The sequence below is a fragment of the Zea mays genome, chromosome 9 (genome assembly GCF_902167145.1).
Source record: "Zea mays cultivar B73 chromosome 9, Zm-B73-REFERENCE-NAM-5.0, whole genome shotgun sequence".
Lineage (NCBI taxonomy): Eukaryota > Viridiplantae > Streptophyta > Magnoliopsida > Poales > Poaceae > Zea > Zea mays.
The window spans coordinates 104,836,689-104,854,359 of record NC_050104.1 but is presented as its reverse complement, the minus strand read 5'-3'; the positions used below and the strand labels follow the sequence as shown (position 1 = coordinate 104,854,359).

At 42.4% G+C, this 17,671-nt stretch overlaps 2 protein-coding genes across 2 annotated transcripts in view; both read right to left on the bottom strand.

Annotated features, from left to right (window-relative positions):
* LOC103638781 (cinnamoyl-CoA reductase 2) overlaps positions 1–4,149 on the bottom strand; it is a 51,378-nt gene extending 47,229 nt beyond the window's left edge. Inside the window, exons 1-3 of the mRNA XM_008661596.4 lie at positions 3,896–4,149; positions 2,200–2,369; positions 1,500–1,685 (exon numbers count right to left, since the gene is read on the bottom strand). Of these exons, the coding sequence (XP_008659818.1) occupies positions 1,500–1,685; positions 2,200–2,369; positions 3,896–4,013 (474 nt within the window). The 5' untranslated portion in view covers positions 4,014–4,149. The remainder of the gene's footprint in view (positions 1–1,499; positions 1,686–2,199; positions 2,370–3,895) is intronic.
* A 4,133-nt stretch (positions 4,150–8,282) lies between these two features.
* The window catches only part of LOC103638780 (sec1 family domain-containing protein MIP3), a 31,314-nt gene continuing 21,925 nt past the window's right edge, over positions 8,283–17,671 (bottom strand). The window contains exon 4 of the mRNA XM_020544675.2: positions 8,283–9,358. Coding sequence (XP_020400264.2) covers positions 8,920–9,358 — 439 coding nt within the window. The 3' untranslated portion in view covers positions 8,283–8,919. The remainder of the gene's footprint in view (positions 9,359–17,671) is intronic.

Genomic DNA, 17,671 nt, shown 5'->3' with positions numbered 1-17,671 from the left:
GGCTTTGTTGGTGGTGGTGGATCGATTATCAAAATATGGCCATTTTATTGCCTTCAAGCGGCCTGCTACAGCCTCGGTGGTTGCTGATATTTTCTTTGACCAGATTGTGAGACTACATGGGATGCCAGAGTCAATCGTCTCCGATCGGGATCCAGTGTTCACTAGTTCCTTTTGGCAGAATCTTTTCAAGCGTTGTGGCACACAGCTCCTCACTTCTTCCTCTTATCACCCTCAGACGGATGGCCAGACAAAGGTGGTTAATCGTATTATTGAGATGTATCTTCGCTGCCTAGCTGCCGAGAGGCCCTCCACTTGGGTCCACTGGTTACCATGGGCTGAATTTTGTTACAACTCCTCCTATCATTCTGCTCTCAGACTGACTCCCTTCGAATTGGTGTATGGCCGCAAACCCCCTCCAGTGGTTCCTTACAGCCAAGGATCTACCCTTGTGGATGCGGTTGATAGCCAGCTGGTGGATCGTGATGCCTTATTGGATAGAGCTCGTCATCACTTGTTGACTGCCCAGAACAGGATGAAACAGCGTTATGATCTCCATCACCGTGAGGTCTCTTATGCTGTGGGTGATTGGGTGTGGTTAAAGCTCCAAAGTCATCGTCAACTCTCGGTTCGCCCGGATCACTATCACAAGTTGGCGCCCAGATTTTTTGGACCTTACCAGGTGGTCAGTCAAGTGGGCAACGTGGCATATCGTCTCGCCTTACCAGCAACAGCTAAAATACATGATGTATTTCACGTCTCCATGCTGAAACCTTTCAAAGGGCCTCCTCCATCCACCACACCAGACCTTCCTGAAGATGTATCCTACCCCTCTCCAGAATCTGCACAACCAACTCCTCACAAGATACTGGCTCAACGCTTTGTTCACGGGCACCGGCAGTTCTTGATTCAATGGACCGGACAGGATCTTGAAGAAGCTACTTGGGAGGATGCTCTGGACTTCCGTCGGGCGCACCCAGATTTCAAGCTTGAGGACAAGCTTGCTGTCGAGGGGGGGAGTATTGATATGGCCCAGCCGCATAGAGTTTATTTTAGGAAACACTGAGTTGATTGGCTGTGATTATTTGGTAGCAAATAGTCCCTTTTTGTAATGGTAGCATTAGTTACCTTATTGAGCATTATACGGCTCTATAGTTTCTATGTTTAGGAAAGAGATTGTGGGGAAATAAAAGGGAGAAAGGCAGAAGAGAAAAGGGACATTCTTGTTCCACAAATTCCAGTCTCAGGCGTCGCCGACGATAAACGGCCGGTGGTTCCGTCAACCGCTACCATAGGTCGCCGGCGAGCTATCCCGGTGCCGCCCCAGCCTACTCGATCTGGGCTGCGGCCTGGAACTCGTTCCTATCAACGGGAACACCCATATCAGATATTTACGCGCATAAGATCATTCTTGTTATAGTAGCAGATAATTCTTTTTCTCTACGCTATGTTGTTATTTGCACAAGCAACATCATCGCTTTACTAAGGGACAATTGCATCACCTCATTCTTCCTGCAATAATCCTCGTCTGACCAAGAATCTTCATCAAAGACCTTGTCCTTAGGCCAATTAGGGTTACTGAATACAGCTGAAACAGAAGACACCACCACAACTCGCTTAACTTTTGCCTCATAGCAAGCTTTTAACACATTGGTTGTTCCTACTACAGCAGGACCTATGACCTCCACCTGTACATCAGAAATATTTGGTGAAAGACAAAAAAAAGGATAAACTATCATATGACATGCTCATTAATAAACTAATCATTTTTTTACATATGTCTATAGTAGGACCAGATAACTAAGCCACAATGATGTTGCGCAAGGAAGAATTGATAAAACATTGTCTGTTGCCACTAATTGAGTTGCAGTTAAACACAGATACCTTAAGGAATGGTCAAATATTGCATGCCTATCTCACACTTGTTTCAAGATAGTAAATGAATTCAGCATGTCTCATGTGAATTAGAATAATTTGATGGCATTCTGATTTTTTTCTAGGTTTATGAAGATAGATTCTAAAGAAAACTCCATTTCATGTTAGAATTAACAGGTTGAAGCCTTGAAAGCAAAGCCTTGCCAGGACCCAGTAGTAGTATTGATTGCAGCCTTTGATCTTTGAAATAACTGTTTATAAACCTCCTTATTTAACCTTAAAACTTCAGGCAACAAAATATGAAATAGTTGTTCTTGACAAATTCACCTCGGGGTTGGAGGACCGACCAGAAGGGACAGGGCAAGCTACATGGAAGACACCCTCACAGCCAGCAATTGCTGATGCAACACTGCTGTAGTCCAACAAATCAGCCTGGAGAAGCTGCAATCTTTCCCCAGCCCGCTCCAGCTCCTTGAGATGAGCATTCTTGCTAGCACCTAGAGCACAAACAAGATATATCTTTTTTGAACCGGAGAAACAAGATACATCTTCATCATATATATAACAAATTTATTGGTCCATCAAAACAAAGCAAAAATCTTGGACAGGTCCATCATAACACAAGAAAAAGGATATCTGTTCAACTTTTTCTATTAGGCCCTGGTTTTTTTAGCCTGCTGATAGTGTTCTTTTCCTTTAGTTTTCAATTTGTTTCAGCCTTAATGAAACTTTTCTTTTCAGTGGAAAAGATGTGTAGCTATCCCCACTGTGTATCCTCAAATAAGAATATCTTTGAAGAGATCTCCTTCCTTTATTTTCCATCCATTTTTCCTGTACCATCTCCACAAAGCCATGGTTAAGGAGCCATTGGTTCTCAAAGTAAAAGTAATAGTTATATTCCTATTCGCCCTGAACTCCCCTTTGTCCAGTATCACTGGTGCATGCTCACTGCTTAGAACCCACCCTAGTTAGGCTCCATGCCAAGCACAGGGAGTACTTGTCTTCCCAGGGGATAGATACAAGAAGTCTATCTAAATTTACTCTGACCGAATCAAGCCTTCTATTAGTCCATGTATACTTGAGACCAACCCAGATGATCTCCCTTAGCTGAAACTTCCAATAAAGCCATTGAATAAATATATCATATGTTCACTACACAAATCAGAACTCTTGTTCTTGACCTCCCTAATAAGATTGAAGTCCCCAGAGATCAACATAGGGAGTAATACCTTGTCACGCACCTCAGAGAGTTCATGGATACAATCTATATTCTATAGAAATTCATGCTGACCAGCAGGGCCCATAAACAGTTATCAAGAGATTTGCTATTTTGTCATTATTATCAGTGGGCTTCAAAATTTTGCCATCAAACCCACAAATCATAGACACAGATAAACCTACAAACCATAGGCATAAATGACATAATACCAAAAAGACAACAATCTGATTGGTAAAATACCAATCATTCCACAATTATCAGACTCCCCTCAATCTCTAGAAGGCTACTGTTAATCCAAATCTGCTTGCCTCCTGAATTGCCACTGGCAGGTATCCAAAGCCACACACGCTACGCCATGTAAATCATATTGAGAGATGTTCTCTTTAATGAACTGCCCCTGACATTCCAAGTCAAAATCCTCATTATCTCTTCTTTTTGGGTGGTCTTCCCGGCTTACTGAGCACATTATCTTGATGCTGACTTTCATTGGCCCCTTGACCAATGAGATCCAAATTGAAGTCACTTATCAGCGGGCCGTGAGATCGTCGGTCTAAAAAGAAGTCGCATATTGAATCTAAAAAAAGTATTTTAACCAGTAGGGTGTTACTCCTGTTTCTTCGGAAAAAGAAATAACTAAAAAAGTATTAGTACCTTTTATATTTGATAAAGTTTAAAATTAATTGATTCGTAAAAAAAATATGTGCGCTCCTTTTAGACGGAGGGAGCACAAGAATCGCCAGCCGAGTGGCCAAGAAGCCACGGGGCGCGACGGATCGATGAAAGGGAGAGGTCTGACAGCCTTACCAGGGTCGCGCACGGTGCCGCGGACCACGTACTGGCCACGGGAGAGGAGGAGCTTCACGAGCCAAGACGCGATGAAGCCTCCCGCGCCGGTCACGCATACACTCGCCGCCGCCGCCATTGCGTTATGGTTTAGCGCTGCCGCTGAAGAAAATTTTCGAAGTCCACGGTCGACTCCAGAGCGTTCTGATGTTGTGATTGTATGGCTGTTCTTTTTATGGAAAACTGTATTGTATATGCCCACTTGTAAAAAGTTTAGGGCATGTTTAGAGCAAGGGATTCCCAAATACCCACTTGCATTTTTCTGTGTCAAATGCGCTGTTCAAGGTCTTATATTAAGTGGCAGCTAAGCTATCTCAACATCTAATCATGAGTATTTTTTATGGCTTAGATATACTCGAGCTTGGCTCCTTTGATCAGCTGGCTTTGTCAAAATCAAACAGGCGGCGAGCCTTAAAAAAATACAAGCCACACCGGCAAATGAGTCGTTCAGCGCGGTTCAGAAACATCTGTGTATCCGTAAGCACCCTTGCTGTTGCAATTGCAAATCTTTGTGCAGCTCTGCAGACCCCTGGAACTTGAAGGAAACATGGTGCACACATGGACTTTACTAATATTCTATTTGTTTGCTTTTTATTTTTTTCGGTTAGGAGTCATATGAATTTTCACATCTTTCCTGCATACCTCTGTGTGCCTATGTTCAGACATAAACGGCTGAAACTTTTTTCCTTTAATTTGAAAAGAGATGAACTAACTACAACATGTGCTTGCCGGCCTGAACTTTCTATAGCCAGAGTTTAAAATAGTTGGTCAAATAATAAGATAGTAGCCTCAGCCCCTCCTAAGTCCTAAGCTGCTGCAGGACCACTCATGCTCGCTGCCACGGAAGAAGCTTATTTGTCGATGGTGATTAATTGTTTCAACACTTATTAATTGTTTGTAACACTATAAAAACCATTAACTAAAAATATTGCATTTAGTTATTTATGATAAATAGGGTATTAAATTTTCATTTAAAGTGTTTGATGCATTCATACCGAACAATAAATTTTGGGTTGGTTTGAATTTTAAATCTAATTCTTGGATTTAATTGTGGGAGAGTGATCTCGTTTTATAAAACAATAATGAATTGTTAAAATATTATTTTTAAATTTATAATAAATTTGTAATATTTAAATTTAAATATATTTAGTTATATATTTATGAATAACTTACATTAAAAAAGGGAAAACCAATTTTGGAATTTGAAAAAAAAAACAAAGAAAAAAAAAGATTCGCACACGAGTGCATGACCGTGCTGGCCCTTTGGCCCAGCCTTTTCGTTTTTTTTTCTTTCTAGCGCTCATTTCCATTCTTCATATCTCTACTAGGTCTATGCCCGTGCGTTGCCACGAAAAACACATGAAATCGTAATATGTGTGGTATCGTAAATCAAACAATATATCATGATATGACTTCTCGTCCTAAATTAGGTATATATAAAATTCCATGATCTTAACAACACTGTTATATTCCTCTTAAGGTCTTGTTCGGTTATTTCGATCTCATATGGATTAGATGAGATTGAAAAAAAATTATGAAAGATTTTGGTTTATTTAGGATTTAAACTCACATAATCTCACCCAATCCACATGGATTGATAGCGAAACAAACAAGCCCTAAGATGATAAAGGTCAATACAACATGCAGCAACACTACAAAAGTTAAAGATAATCATAACAACTTTCATCAAAAGATAGACACAAGTAAGTAGGCTTGCCGGTGATTACCCAACATATCATAACCACTATATCTGAGTAGAATAAGGAATACAACAAATTAAAGCAACTCCAACAGCCTAGGTATAAATCCTAGCAAAATTTAGAGTCTTAGGGTTGTAAAAAAGATAGACAAGTTCCTAATGGATGGGTGTATACAACAAACTCTAATTTTAGATGATAATCTGTAAAATCTCAACAACCAAATCATATCGTTGCTTTTTTTGCGCATGATTTTTCATCTCTTGTTGTAGCCAACGCGCTGGATGTCCACATTTCACTTTTTTATTTTTCATTTGTTGATGTAGCCACCGCCCGACGCAGCTGGACATCCACAGATCCTTTTTTTTGCGTCGCTTGTTTACTTTTCTTTGTTGGCGCTCAGCACTGCAACAACTCGGGTGATTATCTTCTGCACTGCTTCCCTCCGGCTTATCTTCTGCAAACCAATTTCCCGCCGAAAATGCTTTACGTTCCTATAGCGCAGATAGCTCAAGAGACTGAAAGGCATTGAGCTTCCCTCGAGTTAGCAATGAGATAAAGTACTGCAAGAGTGGGGCGTTTGCCCAACTTGAATAGGAACACTTTGCAATTTTTAATAAGCAAAACAATTTAGTCAGGTTAAGGAGCCGATACTGGAAGCTGATTGATTGTATGTGTAAAGATCAATCCTGATAGAAAGAGAGGCATGTGATAAAATTAACCATTGCACTACAAAGCCCAACCTAATGGCAACAAACTCTATCTCTACCATAAATAGAATCATACCAAAAATATAGAAGCCCTATGGGGCTGTACAGATTTATCTCTAACAATAATAATAAGTCACCAGTAAGCATCGAAGGTTTCTCTTCCAGAGTACACAAAACTAATCACTTTAATCAACAAGGCCTGACAAAAAAACAGAATATACATGCACAAGGTTCAGTTACTAACCTAAACCTGCAATGTTGACTGAACCTGTGTATGACTGAACATGTGTTTTAGTGAGAGTACACTCAACATGTGATGTTTGTAGACTGAACCGATGTTTCATTGTGCAGCCCTGCACTTAAAATTACACTGAACCTGGCCAATTCAGTGTCAAAGAACAATGTGATGCACAATTTCCTATCAAACAAATAGCAGGGATATGCAAGAACAATCAAGTAACAATGGTAGCCATCAAACAAATAGCAGGGATATGCAAGAACAAGCAAGAACAATCAAGTAACAATTAAGAAAGTTGATTCATGACCTTTAAACCATTACAAATTGCAACCAGTACAATATTATACCTAGATTTATTGTTGAAATAAAACAAGTTTCATGATAAACCAAATCCAAATTGATTATGGCCATATAATTACAGCAAATTTTGACAAATGTTAAGAAAAGAAGAGCTCCTGACTCCATCTGGAATCCTTTAACAGCATAGCAATTTTATTCAGGTTTCGCCTGCAAATTTTGACCGATTGTTGTCAGTTCAGCTGTGTTTGCCATTAACAACTACAGCAAATAAGAGTAGAATCATTTTACATCAGGAGAGCGTGAGCCAGATGGGCTCTGCTTCTTGGGGCTTGCTGCTTCACCACTTGCTGGCTACATTGACATTTTAGTAGATATAAAAATAGGCAACAAAATAACAAAAAATTATTATCAAAATGATGAAGGGAACTTACAGAAACATTAGGAGATTTCGATCTTGCTGGTGATCTGCAAAACGTTCCAGATACAACTGATTCAATATCCAAAATGCATCTTTAACAACTTGGTTCCAAAAGCCATGATGCATTTTTTACTTAGTGGAGTACAATTTATATGGCTGATGTGGGCAACATTTTTACGATGGCCTCTGAATAGCATGCATGTATCCATTTTCCAAATTACCTGATATCAGAAATCTTGAAATATGTGTGGTATGCACAAGTTAAAGAGAATGGCTTCACAACCACGACAATCATTTTTATGACAAAAAAATCCAGAGATTGTATTGAGAATGGACCAAATCATTTCCAAGAATATAGAGGTACCTGCAATATGCATGACCCATGATGAACTTGACGAAAGATGTAGACTGATGAGCAGAATCGATGCTTTGTTTTTTATGAAAACCAACATCTTTGACGGTTGCTTGCAAATAGTATGAAGAATATTAAGGCATTACCATCTTCAGTTGTCATCCAAATAAGAGCTCCTGAGACAAATCGAGAAAGTTAGAGAACATTGTGCGGATCTTCGAATTGAAGGTGATGTTAGAGAGGGAGTGTACTAAACTGTTACAAAACAGTTGCTTGATGACTACAAAGACAATATGGATGTTGCCGCACTAAATCTTAGTGAAAAAATGACTTCACTTGAATCTGCAGTCTCTGAAAAGAATAAGTCATTATGTTGTATAATCTGTGTAGAACCTTATCAGGAGTCTCTTCTGAGAGATAAAAAACCTTTAATAATATTGAGTGGATCCAACAGGAAGAATGTGATCCAAACTTCTAAAGTACTATAATAGTATAGTGTAAGGGAATGCATATTTCAGTGTTACACCATTGCCAAACTGCTAGCTATTTACCTACGCTTCATTAAGAGGAGCCACAGGGTCCAGTGATTTCTTACTTGACTGCACATGTTTACAACTTAACCAAGGGCTTCACCAAAGGCTTGATTTCTTAACCTCATACTGGATAATTTGTGAAAGAATTTGAAAAGCTGATCAACTCTATCTCGCACTTCCAACTTAAGTTGCATGTCCCCATAAGCTTCCTCCTTTTGGTGATCAGTATTATCACTGTCATCCCAGGTACCCCATTCATCATCAAAATCAACATCAGTACTGGGTGCTACCTCGCTAGAGTTTTTATTCCTCTCACCATCTTTAGATCTAGCTTTAGCTTCAAGTTCACTATCCAGGCCATCAAGGAAGCGCAACTTCACAGATGATGGTCGTTCAAGGATAGAGTCCACTATAACATCTTTAAGAGACCGCTCATCTTCCCAAGAAAATGGACCACCAGCCATAGATGTAGGGAAATTTTCACTAGCTAAGATATACCCTATAATCGTTAGAAGCAGTACGTCCTGGAAACTAAGTAGGCCCTGTGAAGACTCCATTGAAGTAGTTTGTGCGTGTGATTCAACTAAAGTGCTAGTGTTGATGAAATCACGAAGCTCACTGGCAAGACTTTGAGGTGTCTCTGCAGATGTCACACTTAATATTCTCTCGGCACTTGTAAAGGCGTCCCAGCGAGAACTTTGAGGCTCCCGTAGAGTCATTTCAGCAGCTAGTGCTAACTAGATAACACCCTTGTTTTTTAACAATGACAACTGGTCTCGGGAAAGCATTTGCACCATAGATCGAATCTCTGAAACAGAAGTGGCTCCTTGCCGACCTTTGGATGCAGATGTTAGCTTCCCATGCTGCAAGGCTTCAATAAGCCATTTTTTAATCAGTACTAACCCATCTTTCGATCCTCTGTCTAGCAATGCTTCTAAGTAGCGCATTCCAGCACTATTGGATAGGAACGAGCCACTTATAGTGTCAAGTTCACAACCAAGTTTGTGATCATGTGCTTTATCAACGTAATCAGGTAACCAGCTAACTTCAGAGTCAACATCAACGGAGTTCCATCCAGACGCAAATGACATGAAACCTTCAGATAACATACTGCTCCTAATCTTTGATTCTTCCTTGCTAAACACTGTCTCAAAAGGAACTTTTATATCCAGTGGGGTGTGGCGGAACTGCCCGAATTATTCCAACTTAAGTGCCTGAGCCCTGTCTTAGAGGCTAGACCACACTTAAATGAGAATAATCCGTCAATCCCTCGGATCTAGTCCGACACGGCCACTGACAGGATCAAGTACCATAATCTCACTCGAAGGTGAGTCACAGAGCAAATACAATAAAGCATAAAACCATACATGAAGGAGTATTAAATTATTACATCACCATCGGAGTTTTGCAAAAGTAGTCATCATTGTTCGAAGTGCAGCGGAATAAAACTAACGGTAAATAAATAGAGAGATGGGGAAGCCTGTCCCATCACTCCTCATGCTCCTCCTCAGCCGAGGTAGGGTCCCACTCGACAGTCTAACCCGGTGGCAAGATGGACGGCCAAGTCACTCCAGCAACCATGTCTTCCAGAGATCCTGTAAAATTATGCCACAAGCAAGGCTGAGTATACTAATACTCAGCTAGACTTACCCGGTGTGAGGAGTCTACTCCTCTACCTCTAGACATGCAGCTGTTTGGCTGTGGGGTTTGGTTGCCAAAAGCACTAGCTGAGTTTCTAAATCAAGTTTTTAACTTTGTCAAATTAAGTGTGACTCTCTTAAGGCTAAAGATGTACTATCTATTCATACATAGTAGCAAACATTTTTAGCAATCAACATCTTGTATCATCTCATCACAATTCCACTTGTTACTCAACGTAGCAGCATGGATCAAGCAGTCTCATTAGCTGCGAGAAGCAGACGATTCGAATCGAGTTTTTAAACCTTGCAAGGTAAACCTAAACACACGACATGTAGGGGCACTCCGTCCCCACACACATCAACCGTCCCCATCGATTCCCTGGCAACAGAAAGGGGCTCACCGCCTTGGCGTACAATGCCTCACTGACCCCGACTGCCGTCGTGCAGTGACCGCACTTGTACCCACCATAACCGGAATGGGAGACCACGTCTCAGGTCGCATGAGGAGGGCAATCTGCGGGCAGGTTCACTCAGGTACTAGGCTTACCGATTTACCATATTTCTCGGTATGTGGTTAGTACGTTCAAACGCTTGACACACGGTACCACACCTTAATCCTTATTCCAATTTTTATCCCATGGACAACCAATCCCCATGGATTGTTGTCCACCAACCAACATCATTATGATAAGAAAGTGGATACAACCAATTTCCTGACCTCGCGCGAGTGCTAGAAAAATCACTCGTCTTCTACCGAGATCCTAATTAATAAAGCAGCTACTCGACCTAGCATACTAGTATTCATCTCAACAGGATTCCTGAGATCATGCAACTAGGGTTTCAAACAATTCCTACACCTAAGTGCACAATCAATCCTACAATCATTAAGTGAAGTAAAATAGCATAAATAACAGGTTATGCATAAAGCGGGGCTTGCCTTCCAAAGCAGTGGCAGGCAGGTCCTCTGGTGCAGGCTCTGGTGCTGGATCTGGGGCTACCTCCTGAGCAGCTCCTTACTCCGGCACGAGGACGTACTCTCCGTCAGCAAGGTTACAGTCTATTGAATGCAATGAACATGTATGTCCGGATTATGCAGGATTTAATAACATTATGCTAAAAAGAAAACTAAGTTAAGGAGTAACTTAGGGTTTCTTGGTCATGCGGGGCTTCTAGTGGGGTATGCTAATCACTTTTAGGCTTAGGTTTTTGTTGAGGATAATCATAGGGAATTTGTATTGCTTTTGTATACTTCAGTGGACAAGTTATAAAGAGTTTTTAGGATGGCACTAATTTCCTGTTATTCACTTTTCTTTTTCTTTATTTTCTACTTATGGTTTCTAGGGTAGGTTTGAACTACGACAGTGGTTTACTATTTTCCAAAAAATCCATAAAAATTACAGTGGGTTGCCATTTGCTATTCTAGCCTGTTTTAAGAATTTGAGGCTTTACATGTAAAGGCTTTGCTTTAGACAAAAATAACAAGAGTTGTGTAAAATGGGCCACTTTACACTACATCTCCTAATTAGGGGTGGGTTCTGTCCTAAAGGTTATTTTTGCTGGCGTCTAATAGCAATAATAGGCTTCTGTGCCAAAAAGCACAGAAGGCTAAGGGATGGTCATTTAGTTATGATTTTCTAAAGTTAAATGCCAAAAAGGCACTTTCTACTACATTGCTATTTGAAAAATGTCAAACAGCAGATTTCATATTTTTCCTAAGTTCTTATTAACAAAACATTAGTTATCCCAAGGGTTGGGGTGTTTTCACCTTGGGGTTATTTTTGTAGGGTTTTTTTAAGTTTTCCTTGTTTTATTAAAATAAAAGGTATCCTACTTATTTATTACTAAACCAGGGTATGATAGATTTTTCCAGTGAACTACATTGAATAAGTACCCTAACAAAAATAGGGGTGCCCTCTGGTTCATTATTTAAATCACATTTTCTATTTTTCTTAACCTTAATCATATTGTAAAATAAGTGGTAAAAACTAACTTAATGGGGTGTACAGAGAGGTTTAGCATTTTTAATTAGGTCAGTAGGTGGACATAAACTTCTCCAAATTTTTCTAACCCTAGCCAAATAGTACTACTATTTTTCTTTCTATTATTGAGCTTTTGGCCAAAACTATAATTAAATCAGAACCTTAAGGTTTTTATAGTACATAGGGGTTTTTATATTTTTCTTAAGTAGGTTACATTATTTAGAGTCTGACAAAATTGGTTTGACCAATTTTGGATGAACTAAACAGAAGTTATGGATTTTCAAAGTTTCTGTTCAAATTTAAAATCAGGTTTAATAAGGTTTTCTGAAAAAGCAGTTTACACCGAGGTCCCCAGGGTCTTTCCTAATTAATCTTCGCAGTTCTACCCTTGCGCCACTATTCCCCTGTGTGACTGACAATGCGCAAAACCCCCTGATTTTCTCTTCCTCTCACCCGCGGTCCCTCCCAGGTGTAAACAGTATCCGCAGAGAAGAAAGGGGCGGCGCGGCTTACCGGCGACGAGAGAAGTCCGGCGAGGGGTAGGGTTAGCTCGGGGAGGTTCTAGCGGTCACAATGACGTACGGCTCGCCGGCGGGGATGGCCGGAATCGCTCGGTCCACGCGCGCAGGCGGGTGTCCTCGTCGGCGGCGGGTGTGCCGGCCAAACCACGGCGACCTAGTCCAATCCAACGACACGGTGAGCTTCCTGGGGGGATGTAGAGGCTATCTGTGCATTGAATCGGAAAATGGCTCAGTGATTTACCCGGTCCACGTGCGCCGGTGGGGGAATGAACTCCGGCGAGCACGGTTTCGCTATTCCGGTGACGCGGGTCCTCGGTTCAAGCTTGAGTAAGCTTCACGGTCTCACCAGGAAGCTATCTGAAGGCTTGGATCGAACGGAGGAGGACGGGAAAGGGGCTGGCCACGATGGTTGCTCTCGGGCGGCTCTGGCGGGTCGCGGGGAGGTCGCCGTAGCTAAGGGCGGGCTCGGGGAAGTCAGGCGTGGTACGGAGGAGGCAATGGGGAAGGCAGCCAAGCACTGGGACGGGCTTTATAGCCGTGGCGTGGGCGTGGTCACGGGCGACCGTGGGCGCGTGGGGGTTCGCGCACGGGCATGCTCTGAGCGCGCCCCCGGGTGTCAGCCCGCGTCGAACACGTGGGAGCTCGCTTCTGCCATGGTTCAACTGCAGATTTGAGCACCATAGCGTGCGTATCTTGGCAAAGTCACTGTGTACGGTCTCTTCCCTGCTCCATATCCTACCTTTTTGCTGTGAGTTTCAAGTCAAGATATGGTCGGGGTAGGGAGATAGAGGGGTGAGAAGTTGGCTATGTCAGCTAGGTCCAAGCCGAGACAAAAATGGTGCCAAGTCGTGTCAAACGCCCTAGGGTAGGTGTCACCTCTTTCCAGGGCATTCTAGGGTTAATTTGGCGCCACTTTGTCAATTGGGTCGAAGTGTTTTGAATTTTGGATTAAGGTGAACATGTGGGATCTTTGTTCAAAGGTTAGTTTTTAGACTTAGGCAAATTCTGAATTTCCTCTTGTGCTCAACCTTTGGTGAACTTTATGGGGCTTTTCTGAAATCTTTTTGGGGTTACTTTCTTACTATCATTTGTAGGTTATGAAGTATATTACAACTTCTATATTTTGCCCAAGCCATGATCATAGGGTTTACATGGCCTTTTGATCCTACTTACATTTAGGGTTCCTATTGCCCAAGAGGGGTTTGTTTTAGGGTTTTGGGAAAAATCTCCCCTTAGAGGTGCATGACAAGCTAGGGCATGATATCCAAGATGGGTAGCACTTGCTTAGGACCTTGAATTCCAAGTTTGATGTACTTTGCCCAAACCAATCCACATGTGATAATAGGTTAAAAGGGGTAGCCCTGGGTGGACACCCTGAGTAACACCTGGGGTGTTACAGCCCTCCCCCGTTAAAGGAATCTCGTCCCGAGATTTCAGGTAGAGTTCCTTGGAGGGGTGCTTGAAGGTGTGTTGGTGTGCTACTCTTTCTCGTACTCAAGTTTCTCTTGTTAACTGCTCTTCGAATGTCATTCTCTTTGCAACTTTAGAAGGAAGCCCTTTTTAAGTTAAACCCACAACTTAGACTATCCTTGTTATCTAAGTTTTTCTTATAATTGAATTCAAAGGGCAGGTGGGGGTGGTGGTTTTTGGGTTACATACCGACTCCTTTGGGCAGAAAGTCGGGGAAGCGAGAGCGTAGAAAATCCTCCGTCTCCCATGTAGCTTCTTCTGCTGAATGGTGACTCCACTGAACTTTATACATTCTGACTGACCTTGCCCGAGTTGATCTCTCCTTCTGATCTAATACCTTGACAGGGTACTCCTGATAGGACAAGTCTGGTTCTATCTCAATGTCCGGTTCCGGTAGCACTTCAGTGGGCAGACAAACACATTTCCGCAGCTGAGATACATGGAATACATCATGAACAGCTGACATGCTGGGTGGCAACCTCAGTTGATAGGCAACGGGTCCACAAGCTTCCTTGATCTCGTAGGGTCCAATGTAACGAGGAGCTAACTTGCCCTTGATCCCGAATCTCTGGACACCCTTGGTGGGTGATACCTTAAGATAAACATGATCTCCCACCTCAAACTGTAGAGGCTTCCGCCTCTTGTCATGATAGCTCTTTTGCCTGGCCTGAGCAGCCTCTAGGTTCTTCTTGATGATCCTGACCTTTGCCTCTGCTTCAAGTACCAAATCTGGCCCAAAAAATTCCCTCTCTCCTGCTTGAGACCAGTTCAATGGGGTCCTACACCTTCTCCCATATAAGGCTTCAAAAGGTGCCATCTTCAGACTGGACTGATAGCTGTTATTGTAAGAAAATTCTGCCAAGGAAAGACACTTGTCCCAATCCTTTCCGTAGTGTAGTGCACATGCTCGCAACATGTCTTCCAAAATCTGATTCACCCTTTCTGTCTGGCCATCGGTTTGGGGATGATAGGCCGAGCTTCGTATGACCTGGGTCCCAAGTGATTTCTGCAATTGTTCCCAAAATCGTGCCACAAATGGTGCTCCTCTGTCTGAGACTATGGTCCTTGGTATCCCATGCAGACAAACTATCTGGTCAATGTAGATCTCTGCATACTTCTCTGTCCTGTGGGTGGTGTGCACTGGCAAGAAGTGAGCGGTCTTGGTCAACCTGTCCACAATAACCCAAATGGAATCATGGTGCCTGGAGGTATTGGGCAATCCTACGATAAAATCCATGCAAATGTCCTCCCATTTCCAAGATGGTATGGGAAGGGGTTGCAAAGGGCCTGCTGCCTTCAAGTGACTAGTTTTTATCCTCTGGCAAGTGTCACACTCAGATATTTACTTGGCAATCTCCCTCTTCATTCTGGTCCACCAATATAAAGATCTGAGATCATGGTACATCTTGTTGCTATCAGGGTGCATGGAGAATTTGGAAAGGTGAGCTTCATCTAGTATCTTTTTTCTGAGCTCAGGGTCCTTGGGAACAACTAATCGATCTCCAAACCATAGAATTCCCTTGCCGTCCTGCCGGAAGCACTTGTATTTCTCTGCCTTCTGCTTGATCATTTCCTTGATAATCTGAACACCCTTATCCTCAATCTGTGCCCTGACTATCTGCTCTTGCAATGTGGGCTCTACCGAGATATAACTTAAGTCACCCGAAGAAACAACTTCCAGGTTCAGCTTGCACAATTCATCGCACAGGGTGGTAATTCTTGCATCCATGCTCATACAATTGCACTGGGCTTTTCTGCTCAAGGCATCTGCCACAACATTGGCTTTACCAGGATGGTAATGCACCTCTAAATCATAATCCTTGATTAACTCCAACCATCTTCTCTGCCTCATGTTCAGATCTGCCTGAGTGAAGATGTATTTGAGACTCTTGTGATCGGTGTAGATGTTACAGTGGGCTCCCATCAAGTAGTGTCTCCATATTTTAAGAGCATGAACCACAACTGCCAATTCCAGATCATGTGTGGGGTAGTTCTGCTCATGGGGTCTGAGTGCTCGGGAAGCATAAGCAATGACTCTGTTATCTTGCATCAATACACAACCCAATCCAGTACCGGAAGCATCACAATAAACTTCAAATGGCTTGGTATTATCCGGTTGAGCCAGCACCGGGGCTGTTGTCAGATGCTGCCTTAAAGTATGAAAGGCATCTTCGCACTTTTGGCTCCAATCATACTTGACTCCCTTCTTTAACAGTTCAGTCATTGGTTTAGCAATTCTGGAGAAATCCGGAATAAATCGTCGATAATACCCTGCTAAACCCAGAAAACTTCGAATCTGCCTCACTGTAGTCGGGGGTTTCCAATCCATCACCTCCTGCACCTTCTCAGGATCAACTGGTATCCCATCCTGAGAAATTGTGTGACCTAAGAATTTAATCTCCTTCAGCCAGAATTCACATTTAGACAATTTAGCATACAACTGATGGTCACACAGTCTCTGAAGTACAGTATGCAAATGTTTGGTGTGCTCGGCCTCATTCTTGGAATAGACCAGAATATCATCAATGAAAACGACCACGAACTTGTCTAATTCTGGCATAAACACTGAGTTCATTGTGACGGAACCTCCCAAGTAATTAGGCCCACCTACAGTTGTCCTTGTCTCACAGACATCAGACAACCCTGTAGGTGCCCCTGAACTACTTGACAAGCTCGGTATCTTTCCTTACCTTACCAGGAACGTCTCACCCGTCTTGCAGACATTACAGAACATCGGAGATAAAGAAATGCGGAAGCGAATTACAAAAACTTATATTTATTTCAAAAGCAAGCTTGAGTTATTTTATTACAGACCAGACTAAACGTGAGTGCAGAGTAGTAATATTATACAAACCAGGGGAGGCACAAACTCCTCCCGACAAGCTAAAAGCAAAAGATCCTAAGTGGAGGACCGAGTCCTCCCGCACTTCAGTCTTGTTTTTCCTCGTTTGGTACCACCTTGGAGCAGAAGCAACAAAAGTTTGTCGCTTCCTCACCTAAAAACAACAAAGGGATAAACCCTGAGTATGGAATACTCAGCAAGTCTTACCCGACTAAGGAAAAGACTCTCAAGGGTATGCTGGATAAATAGGAGTCAAGGAAAGGCTTTAGCAAAAATTCAACTTATACCTTTGCAGAAATAGCTTACTAAAGTGAGTCCTTACTTTCAATCTTTTAAAGCCATATTAAGTATTAATAGACTCTATTTGCATCTAGTCTAATTTCACATCACATCAAGACAACATTATTTTTATCCATAGTGTTCACATCCTGACTCTAGGTTGTAGAAAAGTGACCAAGTCTTCATAACCGCGAAGGTACGGCGATCCGAATCGATTATACTCAGCTGAGGATCTCCAATCACACGACATATGTAGCACTTAACCCTTGCATATGTCAACCCGCCACCGGGGTTCTTAAGACCGGATCAGGTTCACGCAAACCGAGAGCACAGATACACCACCGTCCAGCCTCTTGCCACGGAGGGTACACGCTACTCTCGCCACCGCTCCACGCCCATTTCGTGTTATCTTATTCCGGCCTTAGTCTGCCCGAGGCAAGGCTTACCCATGACGAGGCATGTGACCAGTTAAAGGGTCCTCGGTCAGCACGCCTACATACGCGTTAATCCTTAACCAACCTGGGTAGAACATCACCTGTTCCTAACCCAAGTTCCAATTTAAGTATTTCCATCCTTAGGATTGTGTCTGTTCCTTAGGATGAAAGAGCATCACAGGGAACTTTGCAGTAAGATCCCACTATTGCTCCAAATGAAAATATTCCTGCAGGTAGAAGCTATCCTCTCCATGGTTAAATTGAGGACAACCTCTATCCACAAGATCTAAGCAAGGCTAAGAATTTTTGTAAATCATAATTTTG